Consider the following 18551-nt stretch of genomic DNA (forward strand, 5'->3'; position numbering starts at 1 on the left):
GGAGTTTGATGTATGATTGACAGCTGACAGAGCGTTCGGTATCAAGGTAAAAAAAAAAAAGAGAGAGAGAGAGCTAATGGAAGTTTAAGAATGCAGACCGGAGGAATTGGAATTTTGTTCTTATGAAGTTTATTTAGTTTTATGTGACAGTTGGGAGTATATTAATAGCAGATTCCGAAAAGGAATAGTAAAACTGTGAGTCTTTAAACTGGAGGAGTTCAGACTGTCAACAAGTAATTAATAAGAAGATACTGCAGTATCTTCTTACTAATAAGTAAGAAGATACTGCAGTCGATGTTCTAAAGAATGTTTGAGGAAACGCTGATCGGAAAGTTTCATCTGTCTTAAGGACACCAGATATGTTTGTTATTTGTACTGGAAAGGGTGACGGAATTAGCTCAACTTAGATATGTTGTTTTTGAAGTAGTAGAAAAAACTTTTTTCCTCCTGTACAAAAATTAGTAAATTGTGCATCAAACTGAACTGCAAGAGGTAAGAGTATTTATACTTCAGTGAGTCAGATAAGAAAGGATCCTATGGAAAGGAAGAAGAAAATGTATATTTTTGGAAAAAGGCCCTAACAAAGAAACTGACTACGAACATTTTGTTGTTGTGAAAACAAAGTGTTTAGTCTGGTATACGTGATTAAGTATATGTTAAACAATCCAGTAATAGAACAAGGTGTTTAGTCTGATAGACATATTAAGTATATGTTAAACAATTCAGTAATAGAATGAGTCAGAGAATGGGTGATTTTAATATTTTGGATAAGAAAATCTCTGAAGTGTAGATTTATTTAGAAGGCCTTGGATTCAGTTATTTATGTAATTTTATTTTAATGTATATATTGTTTGTTTTATTAAATGTGTATATTTTTTGTATTTGGTCTTGAGTCAGTGATTTTCCTGATTCTAGAAGAAACAGTTAAAAGTCATTGTACCAATCAGATTTGAACCCTTTTGTAAATAAAATAATAAACACTCGGAATTAGAAATAATCGTTATAGAGATGATATCAAAACAAATGGCGATTAATTTATGCAGATGATGTTATACTTATAAATAAATTCAGTAAGAGTCTTCAAGATTCCCTGACTAAATTTAATAATTATTGTAATAAATTTGGTATGAAATAATAAAATGACAAAGACAATGAAAATGGGCAGAAACACTGAAACTTTCAGCTACCTAGGCACAATTTTTAGTGAAGATGACAAATTAAACATGGAAATATACACAATAGAATTAGCAAAGCTGGTATCATAGGAAGTCAACTGAATAAATTTATTTAAGTTAAGGGATATTACATCCCATATAGTTTCTTAGCCGAATAAGAAACTCAAAGAGTTTCATGCCGAATATAGTAGAAACTATATAAAGTTTGGCGATTCCAAGCATAAGCAAATACCTGGATACTGCAGCACTGATCCCAAAGGGTAGTGCAAGCTGGGGCAACTCGTGGTAGAAGTGGAGCGAGCTCCGATCACTATTCTTGATATTTGCCCATAATGTGAACGTAGCTCCTAGGAACTGTAATTTTTGTTCACATTATGAGAGAAGGTCACTACCCAGACCGGTTTCGACCTTTATTGAGGTCTCATCAGTGAGTAGCCAGACCAAGTTAATATCAAGTTTGTAGCGAACAGAACTTGTACCCCTTCTACGAGTATTGCCGTGAGGTGCTCTAATAAATTATTAGATATGTGAAGAGCCAAAGGCTTCAATTCGGCGACATATAACTTGTTTAAGTTAAGGGGTATTACATCCCATATAGTTTCTTAGCCGAATAAGAAACTCAAAGAGTTTCATGCCGAATATAGTAGAAACTATATAAAGTTCGGCGATTCCAAGCGTAAGCAAATACCTGGATACTGCAGCACTGATCCCAAAGGGTAGTGCAAGCTGGGGCAACTTGTGGTAGAAGTGGAGCGAGCTCCGATCACTATTCTTGATATTTGCCCATAATGTGAACGTAGCTCCTAGGAACTGTAATTTTTGTTCACATTATGAGAGAAGGTCACTACCCAGACCGGTTTCGACCTTTATTGAGGTAGAATGGGAGTTCATGCCTTTCATCACTGGCCTCTTTAGATTTAAAAAAAAGTTGTGCTGAGAGTCAGCTTGATAGAGAGAGAGGAGAAGAAAGATAGAGTGGATAGTAGTAGGTAGTTAAAAGAGGCCTCAGTCGATCCACCTGGCCTGACTTAAATGCCAGCACCAAGCAGATCTCCGACATTATCTCCCTCCATCCGTTCTCCTCCGCGTTCTCCGGCCAGCCACCTCTTCAGATGTCTGGCCGATGAAAGAAGTGAAAAAACAAATGCAGGAAGACACACATAAATTGAAAATCAAAAGAACTAGGACACACATAAACAGAAACAACAAAGGAGCTAGAACACGCATAAAGAGGACAACAAAAACAGAAACAACAAAGGAGCTAGAACACGCATAAAGAGAACAACAAAAGTCGGTGAATTAACAGAAAAGTACTGCAAGAACGGGGGAAGAGCCTGGCCCGAGTGATGCAGCCCGCAAGGAGCTGCACCGCCTCGCTGTAAGCCTTCGCCGCTCGGGTTCTCAGGTCTGCCCCCTCCTATGTGGATTAAGCGTGAACATACAAAAACAGAACCAAGAAACTTAGAAGGGGCTTTTTTTTTTTTTTTTATGTCATATTTGCCCTGCTATCTCTTACCGCTTCCTCATAGTCTTTTACCACGTTTTCCATCACTGTGAGTACGTGTACTGACTCTTCATCATTAAGTTGCCATATTCTCTTCAAGCATTCATTCCATTCCGCTCGGTCGTAAGTGACTTTCCCAAACTTGAGCCATATTCTAAGACTCTCTAGCTCACCTTCACATTGCAAAGCCACGTCTCCCTTTTCCTGTACAGCTGTGTGGACTTTGTTTTTTATCTCGGGTTTATTCCTAAGATAGAATAGGATTCGTTCTGTTACATTCGAATATTCATATCGGGGGTTCTTTTCTTTTTACCGGTTTTGTAATGGCGTGAGAAGAACCGGTGTTTGTATCCTGTTTATTTCGTTTCATTTCTCCTTCTTCTTCCGGTGTGATGGGTCGTTTTGTTGTACTGGTGTTGATTTCCATTTCCTCTGTTTCTGTACTGTTATTGTTGCCTTCCGATTCATTGGTGTAAGATTTCATAGTGTTCTGTTTCTTTTTCATCCTAATTCTCCCTTCTGCGTTACTCCCAGTAGTCGTTGCGGTAACTGGCGGTTGGAGGGCTGGAAACTCTTCTGGTTCAGTTGTGTGTGGTTCGTTTACTGTTTGGCCGGTAGCTCGAGAGTCCTGTGTTGTGAGCTTAGGAATGGCTACTGCCACAGGTGTTATGGAGCCTCCTGCTCTTTCTGCAAGGGTCCTATTAGGACAAATATCTATTTTATGGGATGTGTTCCCACATTTACGGCACGGTGACTCACATTGATTCAATGTGTGTTCTGTCGATAAGCAGTTGCGGCATGTGTTGTTTTTCGGGCAGTGAGCGCTAAGGTGACCCAAAGCGGTGCACCGAAAACATTGTTTTCTTACGCCTGGATAATTGACTATTACTCTTGCTGAGCCTAAAAAAATCAAGTTTGGGACCTCGGTTTTCATCTCGATTGAAATGCTCACTTCCCCTGATTTCCACTCTGGGATATCCGCGTCTTGTCCGAATGTTACGTTTCGGACAGTCCCCCACTTGGAGAAAATGGTTTTAATGATTTCCTCCCCTTTCTCTAGATATTCGAGTGGAAACCTGTCAATTTTTATGGATTTTAAAATACTTCCGACTAGGAAGGGTAGGTATTTTTTCCCTTCACATTCTACACCCTTAAGGAGCGTTTCTCTTGTTTCTATGTTGTTTGTTACTACTTGGAATCTACCCCCCCCGTAAGGGGTAAGCCCATAAATACTTTCTGCTTTGACGACTTTGAGAAGAGCTCTCACAAACGTCGCTTTGTCGATGTTTGGGTCAATTTCGATCCCGAGAGTACGAACTCTTGGCAAGAATTTCGACATTGTTTAAAAGCAAATACCTTACCAACGGAATAGCAAATTTCAGTCCCCAAAAGGAAATACCCTAAAACGGACCTGCACCGATTGGAACGAGGCCGCAAAAAATAAAAACCAACAAAAGAAAAACTAGAAGGGTTCTTACCAAACAATACTGGAATAGGAGCTCTCTCTCGGGATCTGGTAACTGGCAACTGGAATCCAAAAGAAGACTGGAACATGGAGCTTTCTCTCGGGGCCGCTAAATCTGGAACTTGTCTCATCAGTGGGAGGTCTCATCAGTGAGTAGCCAGACCTAGTTAATATCAAGTTTGTAGCGAACAGAACTTGTACCCCTTCTACGAGTATTGCCGTGAGGTGCTCTAATAAATTATTAGATATGTGAAGAGCCAAAGGCTTCAATTCGGCGACATATAACTTGTTTAAGTTAAGGGATATTACATCCCATATAGTTTCTTAGCCGAATAAGAAACTCAAAGAGTTTCATGCCGAATATAGTAGAAACTATATTGGGATCAGTGCTGCAGTATCCAGGTATTTGCTTACACTTGGAATCGCCGAACTTTATATAGTTTCTACTATATTCGGCATGAAACTCTTTGAGTTTCTTATTCGGCTAAGAAACTATATGGGATGTAATATCCCTTAACTTAAACAAGTTATATGTCGCCGAATTGAAGCCTTTGGCTCTTCACATATCTAATAATTTATTAGAGCACCTCACCGCAATACTCGTAGAAGGGGTACAAGTTCTGTTCGCTACAAACTTGATATTAACTAGGTCTGGCTACTCACTGATGAGACCTCAATAAAGGTCGAAACCGGTCTGGGTAGTGACCTTCTCTCATAATGTGAACAAAAATTACCGTTCCTAGGAGCTACGTTCACATTATGGGCAAATATCAAGAATAGTGATCGGAGCTCGCTCCACTTCTACCACGAGTTGCCCCAGCTTGCCCTACCCTTTGGGATCAGTGCTGCAGTATCCAGGTATTTGCTTACACTTGGAATCGCCGAACTTTATATAGTTTCTACTATATTCGGCATGAAACTCTTTGAGTTTCTTATTCGGCTAAGAAACTATATGGGATGTAATATCCCTTAACTTAAACAAGTTATATGTCGCCGAATTGAAGCCTTTGGCTCTTCACATATCTAATGAATAAATTTATATTGAATAAGAGAGAAATTAGTCAAAACTCTAAATTAGCTGTATATAAGATAGTGTAAAATTCAAATTCAAATCAATTTTAGCTTGTGGATCTGAGAGCTGGGTTAGAAATAAAACACTTGACCAGACTGGAGAACACAGATATGAGAGTTCTTAGAAAGATTAGGGGAATGAACAGATAGCATCAATGTGGCAATATCATATTAAAAATGAGAATATTATTAAAGAACTTGACATTGTTAGCATTCAGGAATGTGTTAGCAGATCTCATCTCCAGTGGTATGATCATGTAAATAGAATGAGTGAGGAAAGATTAGTAAAGCAAGTGTTCTTTGCCAGGCTGGCAAAAAAAAAAAAAAAAAGATCCAGAGGAAGACCAAGATGTATGTGGATTGATACAGTACAAAGTGCATTAGAAGACAGAAATATAAGATCTGATAATATTGTAGCCTTGACAGATAGCAAATTAATTAGGAGGAAAATTGTAGATAGGAAGTTAGTAATGATGTAACTTTTCACTATCATAAATATCCTGTGCACCATCTTGAACATGTCAGGAATTTGATAACGATGAAAAGGCTTATCAGTGTCTTCTTGTTCTGAATTGAACTGCATCCTGGGATGAAGCGTATTTATTTTGGATTGAAACTGTTTTAACTAAAAGCTGTTCCAAAATGCAAAAATTTGGAATAGCTAATGTAAGATATGTCAATGGCATATCTATCTAACATTAGCTACTTAGGTGAGCTGTCTGTAGAGAGCATGGAGCATGTCAACCATTCTCTCTAAAGACAGTTTATCCAAGATGTACAATGATGGCTTAAAGTAGAAAGGGAGGCACACTGGAACACCGTAGTGGCTAACCTAGAGGAATCCATGCTGAAAAAGGAATACTGCACACTATATTCAGCACTTTGATGTTTAAGTGTGCAGAATGAAAGTGATCAATAACAACATCTGCAGAGCTAATGAGACATGTTCAATCATCCACAGATAGGCTGAAATAGGAGTGCAAATTTTCAACAACAGTACAACCATAGTGAACCTCAAGATCCACAAGCACCCACCCACTTCCCATCGATTATACCAGCATATCATGCCTCAGATGTTACACCTACACTGAGTGAAGTGATTGCAGCTTTAAAGCTCCTAAAAATGGTAAAGCTACAGGCATAAATGAAGTTGCAGTTGAAATTCTTAAAAATGGTGGTGCTCCCCTATCACAAGCCTAACGCTCGCTCCTGCAGCTGATTTGGCACTCAGAACAAATCCCCAATGCACGGAAGCAGGCTGTCATCTTGCCAATTCAAAAGAAAGGATTGCCATGACTGCAAAAACTACAGGGGCATAAGTTTACTCTCAGTTTTGAGTAAAGTCTTCCTGCACATCATCCAGCAACGTTGACAGATATATCGCAAACAAGTAAACAGAGAAGAGGAGGCTGGTTTCTGCACAGACTGTGTGACCCGATATTCATTCTCAGGCAGCTCATAGAAGAACACATATGATGTGGCAAGCGATACTGTCATTGTATTCATTGAGTTCTGCTCAGTCTTCAACATCGTGTACTGGCCTTCCCTTTGGGCAACACTATAAACTGAACACATACCTCCAAAAATCATTTGCCTACTCCAAGCAACTTACAGCTTCAACTGTGTCCATATCAAAAATTAGCATTCAGTTTTCTGATGGCACAGATGTCTGACAGGGCTGTGTAATCACACCATTGCCATTTAACATTGTTGTTGATGCTATCACGTGAGAGGCCTTCACTTGTAAACTTGGAGTCTAGTACAGCAAAGACAAATTTTTAACTGATTTTATGTTTGCTGACAACAGTGCTATCTTTGCAAATGACAATGACGAAGCCACCAACATTTTGTATAGTATTGTAAATGCTGCCCAAACTGTATGGACTACAAATCAATATTGACAATAACCAAAGCCATGACAAGTGATGGGTCACCCTGTACTATTTACCTTTGCAGCACTAAATGTTTGTAGTGAACCAATTCAAATATCTTGGTTCACTCATACAAACAAGGAAAACTATATCAATAGCAGTACACAGCAGAATTGGCCTGTCTACCACTGCCCTTGGTTCACTAAATTGGTGCCTATGGAAGAACCATACCAAGGAAGAAGTATTACAGTAATCATATTCCCATATATGAGTAGCCAAAAGGTATCACACCTTATTATTAAAATACTCTGGATTAGAGATAGTTGTTGGAAGTTTTTCTACTTGGTTATACTATAAATTAAAGATGCCAAGAAATTATATTCTAGGTTTAATCCTTTATTCAAGTATAAGCAAACAAAGTTCGTGCCTAAACTATTTTCAGGACTGGGCAACTTGTATAAAGAAGTTAATGACCTCACATTACTTGCCTTTGTATCCCAAAATGCAAAGCATATACCTACGGACATGTATAATGCTATACACTATGAGAAGGCTTACTACCCAGACTGGTTTCGACCTTTATCGAGGTCTCATCAGTGGGAGCCAGACACAGAAGTGATACCAAGGTTAAAGTAATGCAGAAGTCATACTTCCATATACGAGTAGCCAAAAGGTGTCATACCTTATTATTAATTTCTTGGCATCTTTAATTTATAGTATAACCAAGTGGAAAAACTTCTAACAACTATCTCTAATCCAGAGTATTTTAATAAGGTGTGACACCTTTTGGCTACTCATATATGGAAATATGACTTCTGCATTACTTCAGCCTTGGTATCACCTCTGGGTGTAGCTCTCAGAGGTGATACCATAATAATGAGACCTCATCAAAAGTAAACTGGTCTGGGTAGTGACCCTATAATGCATAGCATTATACATGTCCATAAAGATACTTGCTTTGCATTCTCTTCTTGAGTTTTCTGCAATTGAGCAGGTTCTTCTCTTAGTAGCAAAAATTTTCCTTCCACTCTCTGTTCTTCTCTTCCAAGGTTGTGTACCTATCTCCATTCAGCATGTCATCTAGCATTGTTTTCCTTACTCTTCCCCTGGGTATTTTTCTGTCTATTTTTCCTTCGATGGCATCTCTGATGATTCCATTCCCTGTCAGAATATGCTTTGCATTATGGGATACCAATTTAAGTGATGTGAAGTCGTTAGCTTCTTTATACGAGTTGACCAGTCCTGAAAATAGTTCAGGCACAAACTTTGTTTGTTTACACTTGGATAAAGGATTAAACCTAGAGTATAATTTCTTGGCATCTTTAATTTATTGCATTAATTCTTGACTTCAGTGGATGTGCTTTCATCCTCTCTTCACCTTCCATAAAATGAAAAATTCCATATTCTGGTATCATGTATGAACCTTTCAGTAGTTTAAAAGTCTCAGTCATCCCTCTTTCTCCTGTCTGCCATTTACAAATTCTCAGTTTATCCTCATAATCTATTCCTCAATCCTAAAATCATGTTTAACATTCTCTTTTGCATTTTATCCACAGTTTTAGCATCATCATGGAAACCAGAAGAGCAGACCTGTATACAGTAGTCCAAGTGAAGTCATATCAAGGTCTTGTAAAGAGGCAAAATGACTAGCTTATCCTTACATGTCAAGGTTCGTTTCAGCATCACAGTTATCCCGTGAGTTGTATTCCAATCTTTCCAATATAGCTCTTGACCTGCAACTTCCTGCCTACTATAAATTCCAAGATCCCTAGCATGGTCAATTTCTTCTAGCATAATTCCACAAGTTTAATGTGACATTAAATATCTCATTACACCGAAGCGCATAATTTTACATTTACTAACATCAAAATGATAGCCATCCTGACAATTCCAGTCTATTTAAATCATTCTGCAAGTGCAGTATATCAGCTGCATTCCAAATTATCTTGCCTATCTTTGCATCATCCTCATCAACAAACAGATGTATGTCACCTGTTAAATCCTTATCAGTGTCAATAATAAAGATGTCGATATAAGGAGTATGTAAGGGCGAATATCAGGAGGTTATTGAGAAGAGTGAAAGAAAACTGTAGTGGGAAAGGTTGTCAGTGTGTTGCTGAGGTACAACAATGATAAGTTGAGACAGAGAGCCCAAATTATGAATGGTATGCTAGCAGAGCTGTGTGAGGAGAAGGGAGTACAGTTTGTGAATATATGGCATGTGTTTGAGAGAAGGATTGCATTTAATTGGCATTGGAGTTGAGTGTACTAGAGAAAGTGTTGCTAGATTGAAGTACAGTGTGTGCTGCATGCAAGAGATCAAAAGTAAGATATGAAGTGAAAGATCTGGAGAGTGGTATTGAAGAGACAGAAGACTTGGCAGCAGAAACGATGGTAGTGTGAGAGAAGAGAGAACAGGAATGCAAGAGGAACAGGAAAATGGGAGAAGCCTGGATGGGCAGAGAGAATGATGTTGAAAGTAGCAGTGAATGTGTGTATGGAGATGGAGTATATTGTGATGTGGATGGGAAAGTTGAGACTCAGCAGATATATGTGTTAAGTTGTGATAAAGATGATTGGGCAAGGGCAATTGTGATGGTTGGGGGAATCACAACCAACCAGTGGCTTGGATAGGACTGGTGATAGACCTAAAAATGAACTGCTGTGTTTGTTAGCAAATGTCAGAAGTATCGGAAATGATTTCAGTGGTTGAGTTTATTCGCCCCCAAAATCATTGGAAGATGATTGGAGTAGCACTCCCATAGTACTCGTATAAAAAGGGAAATAAAACTGAATGTGAATATTACTGAGGTATTTCCTTACTGAGTGTTCCTGGTAAGATTTATGCAAGTATACTTGAGTAACGGTTGAGAAGGATTGTGGAAGGGAAGCTTGGTAAAGAATATATAACTAGATTCAGTCCAGATAGAGGCTCTCAGGATCAGATTTTCACTTTACGACAAATTCTTGAGAAATCATGGGAATTTAACAAAGATCTGTATTTAAGTTTTGTAGATCTGGGAAAGGCATATGACAAGGTGCCAAGAGAGAAGCTATTCAAAACGCTACAGTTGTATGATGTCAGTGGGGCATTATATCAAGCAATACTTAGTCTTTATTTGAGTTGTTGAAGGAAGTACCGGAAGATGGTTTAATGTTAAATCTGGTGTCAGACAAGGATGTACATTATCGTCTCTATTATTCATTATCTATATGGATCACATTATGAAGGAAAGCTGTATTCAACCTGATATCAAAATTGGAGATGTTAATCTTAGCTCTTTACTTTATGTGGATGATGTTATACTTTTCAATAAATCCAGTACAAGTATTCAAGATTCCCTGACTAAATTGAATAACTGTTGTAATAGATTTGGTATGAAAATCAGCAGTAACAAGACAAAGACAACAAAAATAGGCAGACACATTGAAAATATCAACTGCATCATGAATGGAGAACCTATAGAACAAGTAAAACATTTCAACTACTTAGGCACAGTTTTTAGTGAATATGGTAAATGAAATATTTAGACAACAGAATCAACAATGCCGTAGGAAGTCAATTGAATAAGAGAGAAATTAGTCAGAAACTAAATTAGTTGTATACAAGACAGTGTTTAAACCAAATTTAACTTACGGATCTGAGAGCTGGGTTAGAAGTAAAACATTTGAGATATGAGAGTCCTGAGAAAGATTAGAGGCATGAACAGATGGCATCAGTGGCAATATCATATTAAAAACGAGGATACTAGGAAAGAACTTAACATTGTTAGCATTCAGGAATGTGTTAGCAGAGCTAATCTCTGCTATGGTCACTTAAACAGAATGGCAGGTGAAAGATTAGCAAAACAAGTGTTCTCTCCAGGTTGACAGGAAAAAGACAGAGGAAAACCAAGTTATAGGTGGATTGATATGGCAAAAAGTGCCTTAGAAGATAGAAATATAAGATCTGATAATGTTGAGTCTTGACAGGAAACAGATTGATTTGGAGGAAAATTGTAATGATGTAAATTTTTCATGTTATACTGCCATACTGTCATATCCTGTACACCATGTCAGGGTACAGGTATTTGATGACGATGAAATCATTGGAATAAGTGAAATATGGTTGAATGAAAATGATATCATAATGGGATAGAAATGAAAGGATAGTATTTTTGTGGGGATGTGGGGATTTTGGATTTTGTGGGGAGCAAAGGGGGGGGTACTGCTGATGATAGCAGAGGAATTAAGCCCACATAAAGTAGACATGAAAGAGAGAAATAGTGGCACTAGTTATGAGGCAGTGTGGTGTAACATGAAGCTGACAGGAAGACATATTTAGTTGGATATTGCTATAGGCCAGGGAATGTGGAGGGTGGTGTGGTGATGAAATGTATAAACAACTTGGGTTAGTGAACAAAGGAAGGGTAATTTTAATATGTGGTATAGATTGAGATGAAGAAATTTCATTTGGGAATAAGGAAAATGGATTTCTTGAGAGATGACTATCTCAGGTAGCATGTAAAGGAGGGCACATGAGGATCAAGAGTTTTAGATCTGATCATATCAGAGGATATAATTGTGAGTGTGGTTTCACACTTTCCTCCAGTTGGTGAGAGTGATCACGAAGTGAATACCTGGATTGTGGCTAGCTATATGCAGACTTCTGTGAGGAAAGGATATATGTGGAATTATAAGGCTGGCGATTATGACAAGCTTAGTAGACAGCTTGGAGCTATTGCATTGAATGAGAAGTTGAGTGGTATGGAAATAAATGCTGCTTGGGAACTGACAAAGAAATACATAACAGCAGCAATCTGTGAATGTATTCTGAAGGCCAAAAGGCTGAATAAGGTAGGTGTAAAATGAAAGAGCAGTATGAGCAGAAATTAACAAATCAGGTGAAGAAAATCCTTGGAGAGTTTTTTTTTAGAGATGTGGCAAGTAGTAAGAAGAATGGTCATGGTAAGATGATGTTAATGGATGAAAATGGTAGAATGGTAATAACAGCTGCAGAAGACATTGTTGAAGTATGCAGTGATCAATTTATAAGGGTGTTTCATCAGCATGAGGGTTGAATCATGAGAAACCTAATTATAGAGGATATAGGAGTGGATAGCTTAATTTTGAGTGAGCAGGAGGTATTTGAGGAAATTAATAACCTTGGTGTCAATAAGGTGATAGGATTTGATGATATATCACCACACATCTTAAGGGAATTGGTAGTAGCATTGGCATGCTTGTTTAATAAGAGTCTTACAAGAGCACAGGTTTCAAATGAGTGGAAAGAAGGTAAAATTATTCCACTGCATAAGCGGTGATAAGGCTATGGCTTTAGATTATAGGCCAATTTGTATATCTGCAGTTGTAGTTGAAGGAACTAGAGAGATTAGTGAGATATAGAATACAGAATTTGGTTGAAAAGCATGGGCTTGATTAAGGGGAGATCATGTTTTACTAATTTATGTCCTATAGCAAGGTGACAAATACCTTGGACAGGGGAGATGCACATACAGTGGTGTATACTTGGATTTTGCAAAAGCTTTTATATAGGCTCCTGCATGACAAACTATTAAATAAATTGAAATGGACTGGATTGGATAGCAGGCTTCTAAGTTGGATCAGTAACTAGCTGTCTGATAGGCATCAGAAAGTTGTGTATGGGGGTTGCGGTATCCCGTGAGAGGAAGGTCGTTGGTGGTGTACCACAGGGATCAATTTTTGTAACCATTTTTGGTCAATTTGTATATTAATGATATTGGGAGTACGAGAACAGATTGAGAGAATGTGAATTACAAAGTCTTGTGAATAGGAGGAAGAGGTGGGGGAGAGGATGTGATTGAGACATATAAGCTAGTCAGCGGTTGTTATCAGGTTGACATGGAAGAGATTTTTCATAAAATGGGAGAGGGGGTAGAACAAGAGGCCATCGTTGGAAACTAAAGAGGGTGTAAGCAGAGGAGTGAAGAGCAGGTTCTTTGCATGGAGTGTGGTTGTCGAGTAGAATGCATTGCCTGAGTATTGTGAATGCAGATACATTGAATCATTTTAAGGCACAGTTGGATGAGCATTGTGTGCAATAGTGTGTACCTCCAATGATGAGTCTCTGACTCCATGTAGGTCAGATGTTAATAATAATAATTACAAATGGACCAACCGCTAGTTACCTTAATTCTTATGGACTCACATACCCCACTCCCCATATATCACTTTTTTATATGTCAGTCAGCCAGCATCTTGATAATGATGATGTTCAGCTTGTTTTCTACCCACTACAGGGTGAAGGCTTCTCTTATTGCAAGAGGGTTGGGTCTACTACTTCCATGATCACCCAGTCCATCTTGGGAGCATGTTTATTCACTTGTATGAATGAATGTATGAAGGTGAAAGACAAGACAATCACAAACATCCATGCCTAGGCAAGATTCGAACCCACAGCCTCTTGGCTGGAGAGTTGATACGCTAATCACTCAGCCAACCAGAGTAGCCTGGTTGACAGAGTGGTTAGCTATCATCTTATTCATGCTAATATTTTATAATCCATGGTCTCTATTTTATGCCACAGCAATATATTGTATCACGTCAAAAGCCTTAGCAAAGTTCTGCTCCCCCTTGTCTAACTCAAATATGCCCATTTCTTAGTAAACTCATGTTCATTGTGAAGAATATATTCTCTCATCATCCATTCCTGTATGCAATCTCTTACCAACTTTTCAAAATCTTCACCACCAGTCCAAAGATACTGATAGGTCAATAGTTTGACATCTCAATCTTTGCACCACCCCTGTGCAATGGGATTATCATACATTCTTTCCACTCCTATGTTCTGAGACTTAAATTATATAGCTTGGCCAAAGAATAGCTAGTTCAGCTGAACACTATTTTAGCATCCATTCTGATGTCCCATTAATCCCTATTCCCATATTCTTATTCACTTTGTGCAACAGACGTAATACTTTCTCCTTGCCCAAGGTTGATGGCTTTTAACACAATGGTTGCTCATTAGTTGAACAATTTCTTCTACATCTGTTGCCCAGATGCCATCTGCATTCAATAGAGTTATTCTTTTATATCATTCTTTCTTTCTTTTACCTGCAACATGATTAGAATTCTTTTGGATTGTCTTTAGCTTGCAGAGACAGTTCATACTCAGACTAAACTTTTTGTACAATGCTCTTCTAGCTTGCTCCTTATAATTTTCATAACTAACATCATTCTTATGCACACAATATTCCATCCACTTAATCTCTTGCTTAATAAGATTGCACATCTATTTCACTCTCCTATCCTATTTATTCATCAAACTCTAGGGACACATTCCGATATTGCATCATTTAAGTATTTTTTAAATGCTTCCTATGCACTGCTGATATCGTCCCTATTTAGCATTCTCCTTAGTTAATCATAGTTTTCTGCTTTGTAGTTCAGCATAATAACCTTTTCTGAATGGAACATCCATAAATTTAGCTGCTTTCTAAGCAGTACAGCATGATCACCATCAACTACAGAAGTCAGAACAGTCACATTGTTAACTGAAATCCCCTCTCTGACACTATAACCAGATCTAATACTCTTTGACCTGTTTTTTTCTGTCATATGCTGCTCGAGGAAGTTGTTTCGCAACAGCCCAACAGCTCAGTTTCATTCTTCTCATGAGATTTCATTGCTACCCAATCAGTATTTGGATAATTAAAGTCCCCATAATTACTTGTTTCACACCCCCTCATATTTATTTGGTAATACATTTCATCATCATCACTAGCAACTGATTCACTAAGTCTGTAACATCACCCCACTATGTTACACTTCACCTCACACCAGATATCTTCAAACTCACTGCCACATGGAAAATTGTTACTAGTATTGTAGTTTTTAAGCTTTCTACCTTAACTGGACTCCAATCATCTAATATCATTAGCAGCACACTCTCCTCTCCTGTCTGTCCTTCCTTCCTAAAAACACTGTTCCTTTTGCACTTGATATTACTCAGTACATCTGCCTCTGACAGCCAGGTCTCACTAATGTCTACAGTCTGAGGACCCAACATATTCACCAAGGCAACAGACTTTAGCCCTTTGTTTCTGATACTTCCAGTATTCATATACAGACATAACTTACCTGCATGCTTTTTTTGTATACTCACTTCTGTAGTCTGTGAACCACTTGCAGATCTCTGTACTTATCTAATGCCTCACTTATGCTGCCATCCATGAATATGCTTAGTAAGTCTGAACCAGATGAAGTCGGTCATCTTTCCTCAATCATTTCCACGATAATGGAGTAAGTTATTCATTGAAATAGTTATGTAGCGTGTTCAACAACTATGCAAAGATTCTCGTCATAATCTAGTTTCCCTGACTGTGTTAAGTCTCATAGCAATTAATAATTTCTCTGGACTCATACCTAATCCATTCAAGCGTAGGATATCCCTCTTATATAATCTATTCTTCTCTCAAACTCGCTTCATATTATTCATTTTAAGTATTTTAGTAATGTTATTATTTAGTAATGTTGTTATTTGAGTATTATTCAACAAATGACAATGAGATAATGAACAGATTTAATTTTATTTTCTAGATGTGGTCCTATGGTACTAGATGCACTAATAAAAATAAAAAATGAAATTGACCCAACTCTGACCTTCCGACGTTCATGTCGAGAAGGTAAGTTTGAAATGCATTTTTTCTTATATTTAGTGATAGACACCTATCCTGACGGAATGTTAATTGATTGTGTAAAGAAAACAATAAAAGTCATTTCAAGCACAGAAGGTCAAAAAATCTAATGTAAGCGCATTCAGATTATTTGATTGATACTTCTTATTGCAGCATTTGAAGATACAGGGCACTTCTAGAAAGTAAGGCCTATTCAGAATTTACTACCATAAGATATGGAAGAGGGGTTGCACACGAGTATGAAACTTATCGTTTGTTGTCTTCTACAAATGATTTATGAGTGCTGTGATAAAAAAAAAAAAAAAAAAAAATCCCACCAGTTGTGAAGTTCGTGGTGTGATACGGTTTTTGTTGGTGGAAAACAGTGGTGCTGCAGAAATTCACCAACAACTGTGTAAGATTTATGGGCCTAATGTAGTGAGTGACAGTAATAACTATTTGGTATTTCCAAAATAGATGAAGATGTTCAAATTTTGGTTGCTAACTGGAGTGTAAGTAAAAGGAAAGTATTGGAGTGGTGAAATATGGGGGTTCATGCTATTTCTCATCAAAATGACAATTTATGAATGTACTTTTGAGTATTTCTGTGTAACTGATTGATATTGTGAATGAACTTGAGAGCATGGATTAAGCATATCATAATTTTAAGTTACAGTGACCAGGGAGAAAGACTGAGAGAGAGAGGTGGTGGTGCATGCTGTTACAGTAGACTCTGCCTACGTAATGAACTTGTAGTTACTAAAATAGTTTGCCATAGTTAATTATTGATCATCGTCCTTTAGAACAGCATCGTGCTGGAGCTTAGGAAGAGACTTTTTTTTTTTTGGTAGTTTGTTATAGTGAGCAAATTTATAGATGATGAATAAGAGTTGACCAATTGGAAAGAGAAGGCCAGGTAGACCTCAAAAAAAGGATATTAGATGGATAATGAGACCGGAATAGACCAATATGGTCTATATCTGTAATTGTTATGTCTTGACAATTACTTTAATTTATGATTTATATGTGTGTGTATTCTTCTTATATCTCTTATCTCATTTATCTTTTTCACCGTTATAATCTATTAACACAATTTTGGCCGATTCTTAGAATGATTACGTATATTAAATAAATTGACAAAGGATTGACTTCTGAATAGAGTCTGATCCTCAGCAATAACGGTCTGGAGTTATCTCCTAATCGGGTTCTGGCAATATTTATTTATTCAAGCTGCGCCAGCCAGATCCCTAGGTTTGAAATTCTTTTTAACCAAGAAGTAACCCTCAGAAAATATACAAAGTAAATCAATCTATTAATTACTTCTTATATCAATTTTATCTATCTCTCTTAAAAAACTTTAGATTGCAGTCGTGGTCTCTGTCATATATTTCTCTCCTGCACAGATTCAAATATTAGCAAGCAGCGCATTGGATTCAAATCAAGGCACAAAACAGGTTCAGATAATCAAGATACATTTATTAGATTCAAAAGATTACACATTTACAATAAAAAAAACTCGATAGGAATAGAGTTATCCCAAGTTATAAGGTTAGACATATCAACTGTAATTCACATATCACATCCAAGAATAGGCTCATTTCACTACACAAAATTCTAGCTAGCATCCCTTAAATATTTTTACTATCTTGCACATATTCTTAAAACATTCACATCGATAATTCTATAGATCATTACTTATGGCAAATTAACTACTACTCATTCAGACAAATATTAAAGAAACAGCTATTTGGTTCTAAACACTGGTATCTAAAATCTCACTATAGTCCTTCATACAAGTTTAGAGTTATATAACCTAACATCATGTTTCTTCCATGACATATTATTCTGTTCTTTGTTAACAAAGGAATTATAAAGGGTTTTACATTACCACATTCCTGTAACTTATTTCGTCTATCCTTTCTTTATAATTTCCCTCCGAATGTTCAATCTCGTCCTTGGTGATTATAAATCACGGCTAGGTTTGGCCTTCTTTGTTCTGTCCTTTCATCGCATTCTCGACTGGAAACAGCATGGATTGAATCGATGCACATGGATGTATGTGGCGGCCAGTTTCTTCAGGTTTATTCGGAAAGGTACCTAACATTTCTTCGTCTATTCCTTCCACCCGACATCGCGAAATGACTGCAGAGAATAGCTGCCCGCTATTGACTAGACCTGGAACTCTTCCCGACTCCACCGGAACTTCTCCAGCAACTCCAGATGAAAAATCCTAAAAAGCCCTGAACGGGGGGGACAAACCCGTTTTATATCCCATATCTCTAGCGCCTTCTTTCACCCAAAACTTCCTTTTTTTTTTTGCGCCCGGCTCTTACTTCATTCCTATCTTCTGTACGATTTCCCGGAAAAAATATTGTGCGTGTGCTGTTCGCACGTAACCAAATTGCCGCCGGCTACACAATTTATCCGAGGTTGTCGTTAATGGACTTTGATCTTTCGTTATTATGCTCTAACATATATCTTTATAGAGAAACTTCTTACATTATAATCTTTTTACAAAAAAAGATGTCTTTCACCTTTAATTAATATTACAAAGTTTTTATTAGTACAATTCTTTAAACAAAATTGGTATCTTCACTTATTTACAAGCATTTCCCCTTTTAGTTTTTTTCTTTTTCTTGTTAAATTCTGAATGAGATATTTCTTAGTAAAAATAGTTTCTTTCAAAATCATTAGCATTATAATGGTGATGATGATGAATAAGAGTTGAGATAATGTGCATTCTTGTCTTACCCTTGATTTTACATCAAACCATCTTCCTGTATTTCCTTCGATTCTAACTGACAACTTTAATATGGACTATGGATTGCT

General features: G+C 37.4%; 1 protein-coding gene across 2 annotated transcripts in view; it reads left to right on the forward strand.

Moving 5' to 3' along the window:
- The window catches only part of LOC150110431 (succinate dehydrogenase [ubiquinone] iron-sulfur subunit, mitochondrial-like), a 163487-nt gene that overhangs the window by 56585 nt on the left and 88351 nt on the right, over positions 1-18551 (forward strand). For both annotated transcript variants that reach the window (XM_090393764.1, XM_090393756.1), the window contains one exon: positions 15646-15731. In XM_090393764.1, the coding sequence (XP_090249890.1) occupies positions 15646-15731 (86 nt within the window). The remainder of the gene's footprint in view (positions 1-15645; positions 15732-18551) is intronic.

Source organism: Typopeltis vanoorti, chromosome 1 (genome assembly GCF_054136105.1).
Source record: "Typopeltis vanoorti isolate ZY-2024b chromosome 1, IOZ_Tvanoo_1.0, whole genome shotgun sequence".
Lineage (NCBI taxonomy): Eukaryota > Metazoa > Arthropoda > Arachnida > Uropygi > Thelyphonidae > Typopeltis > Typopeltis vanoorti.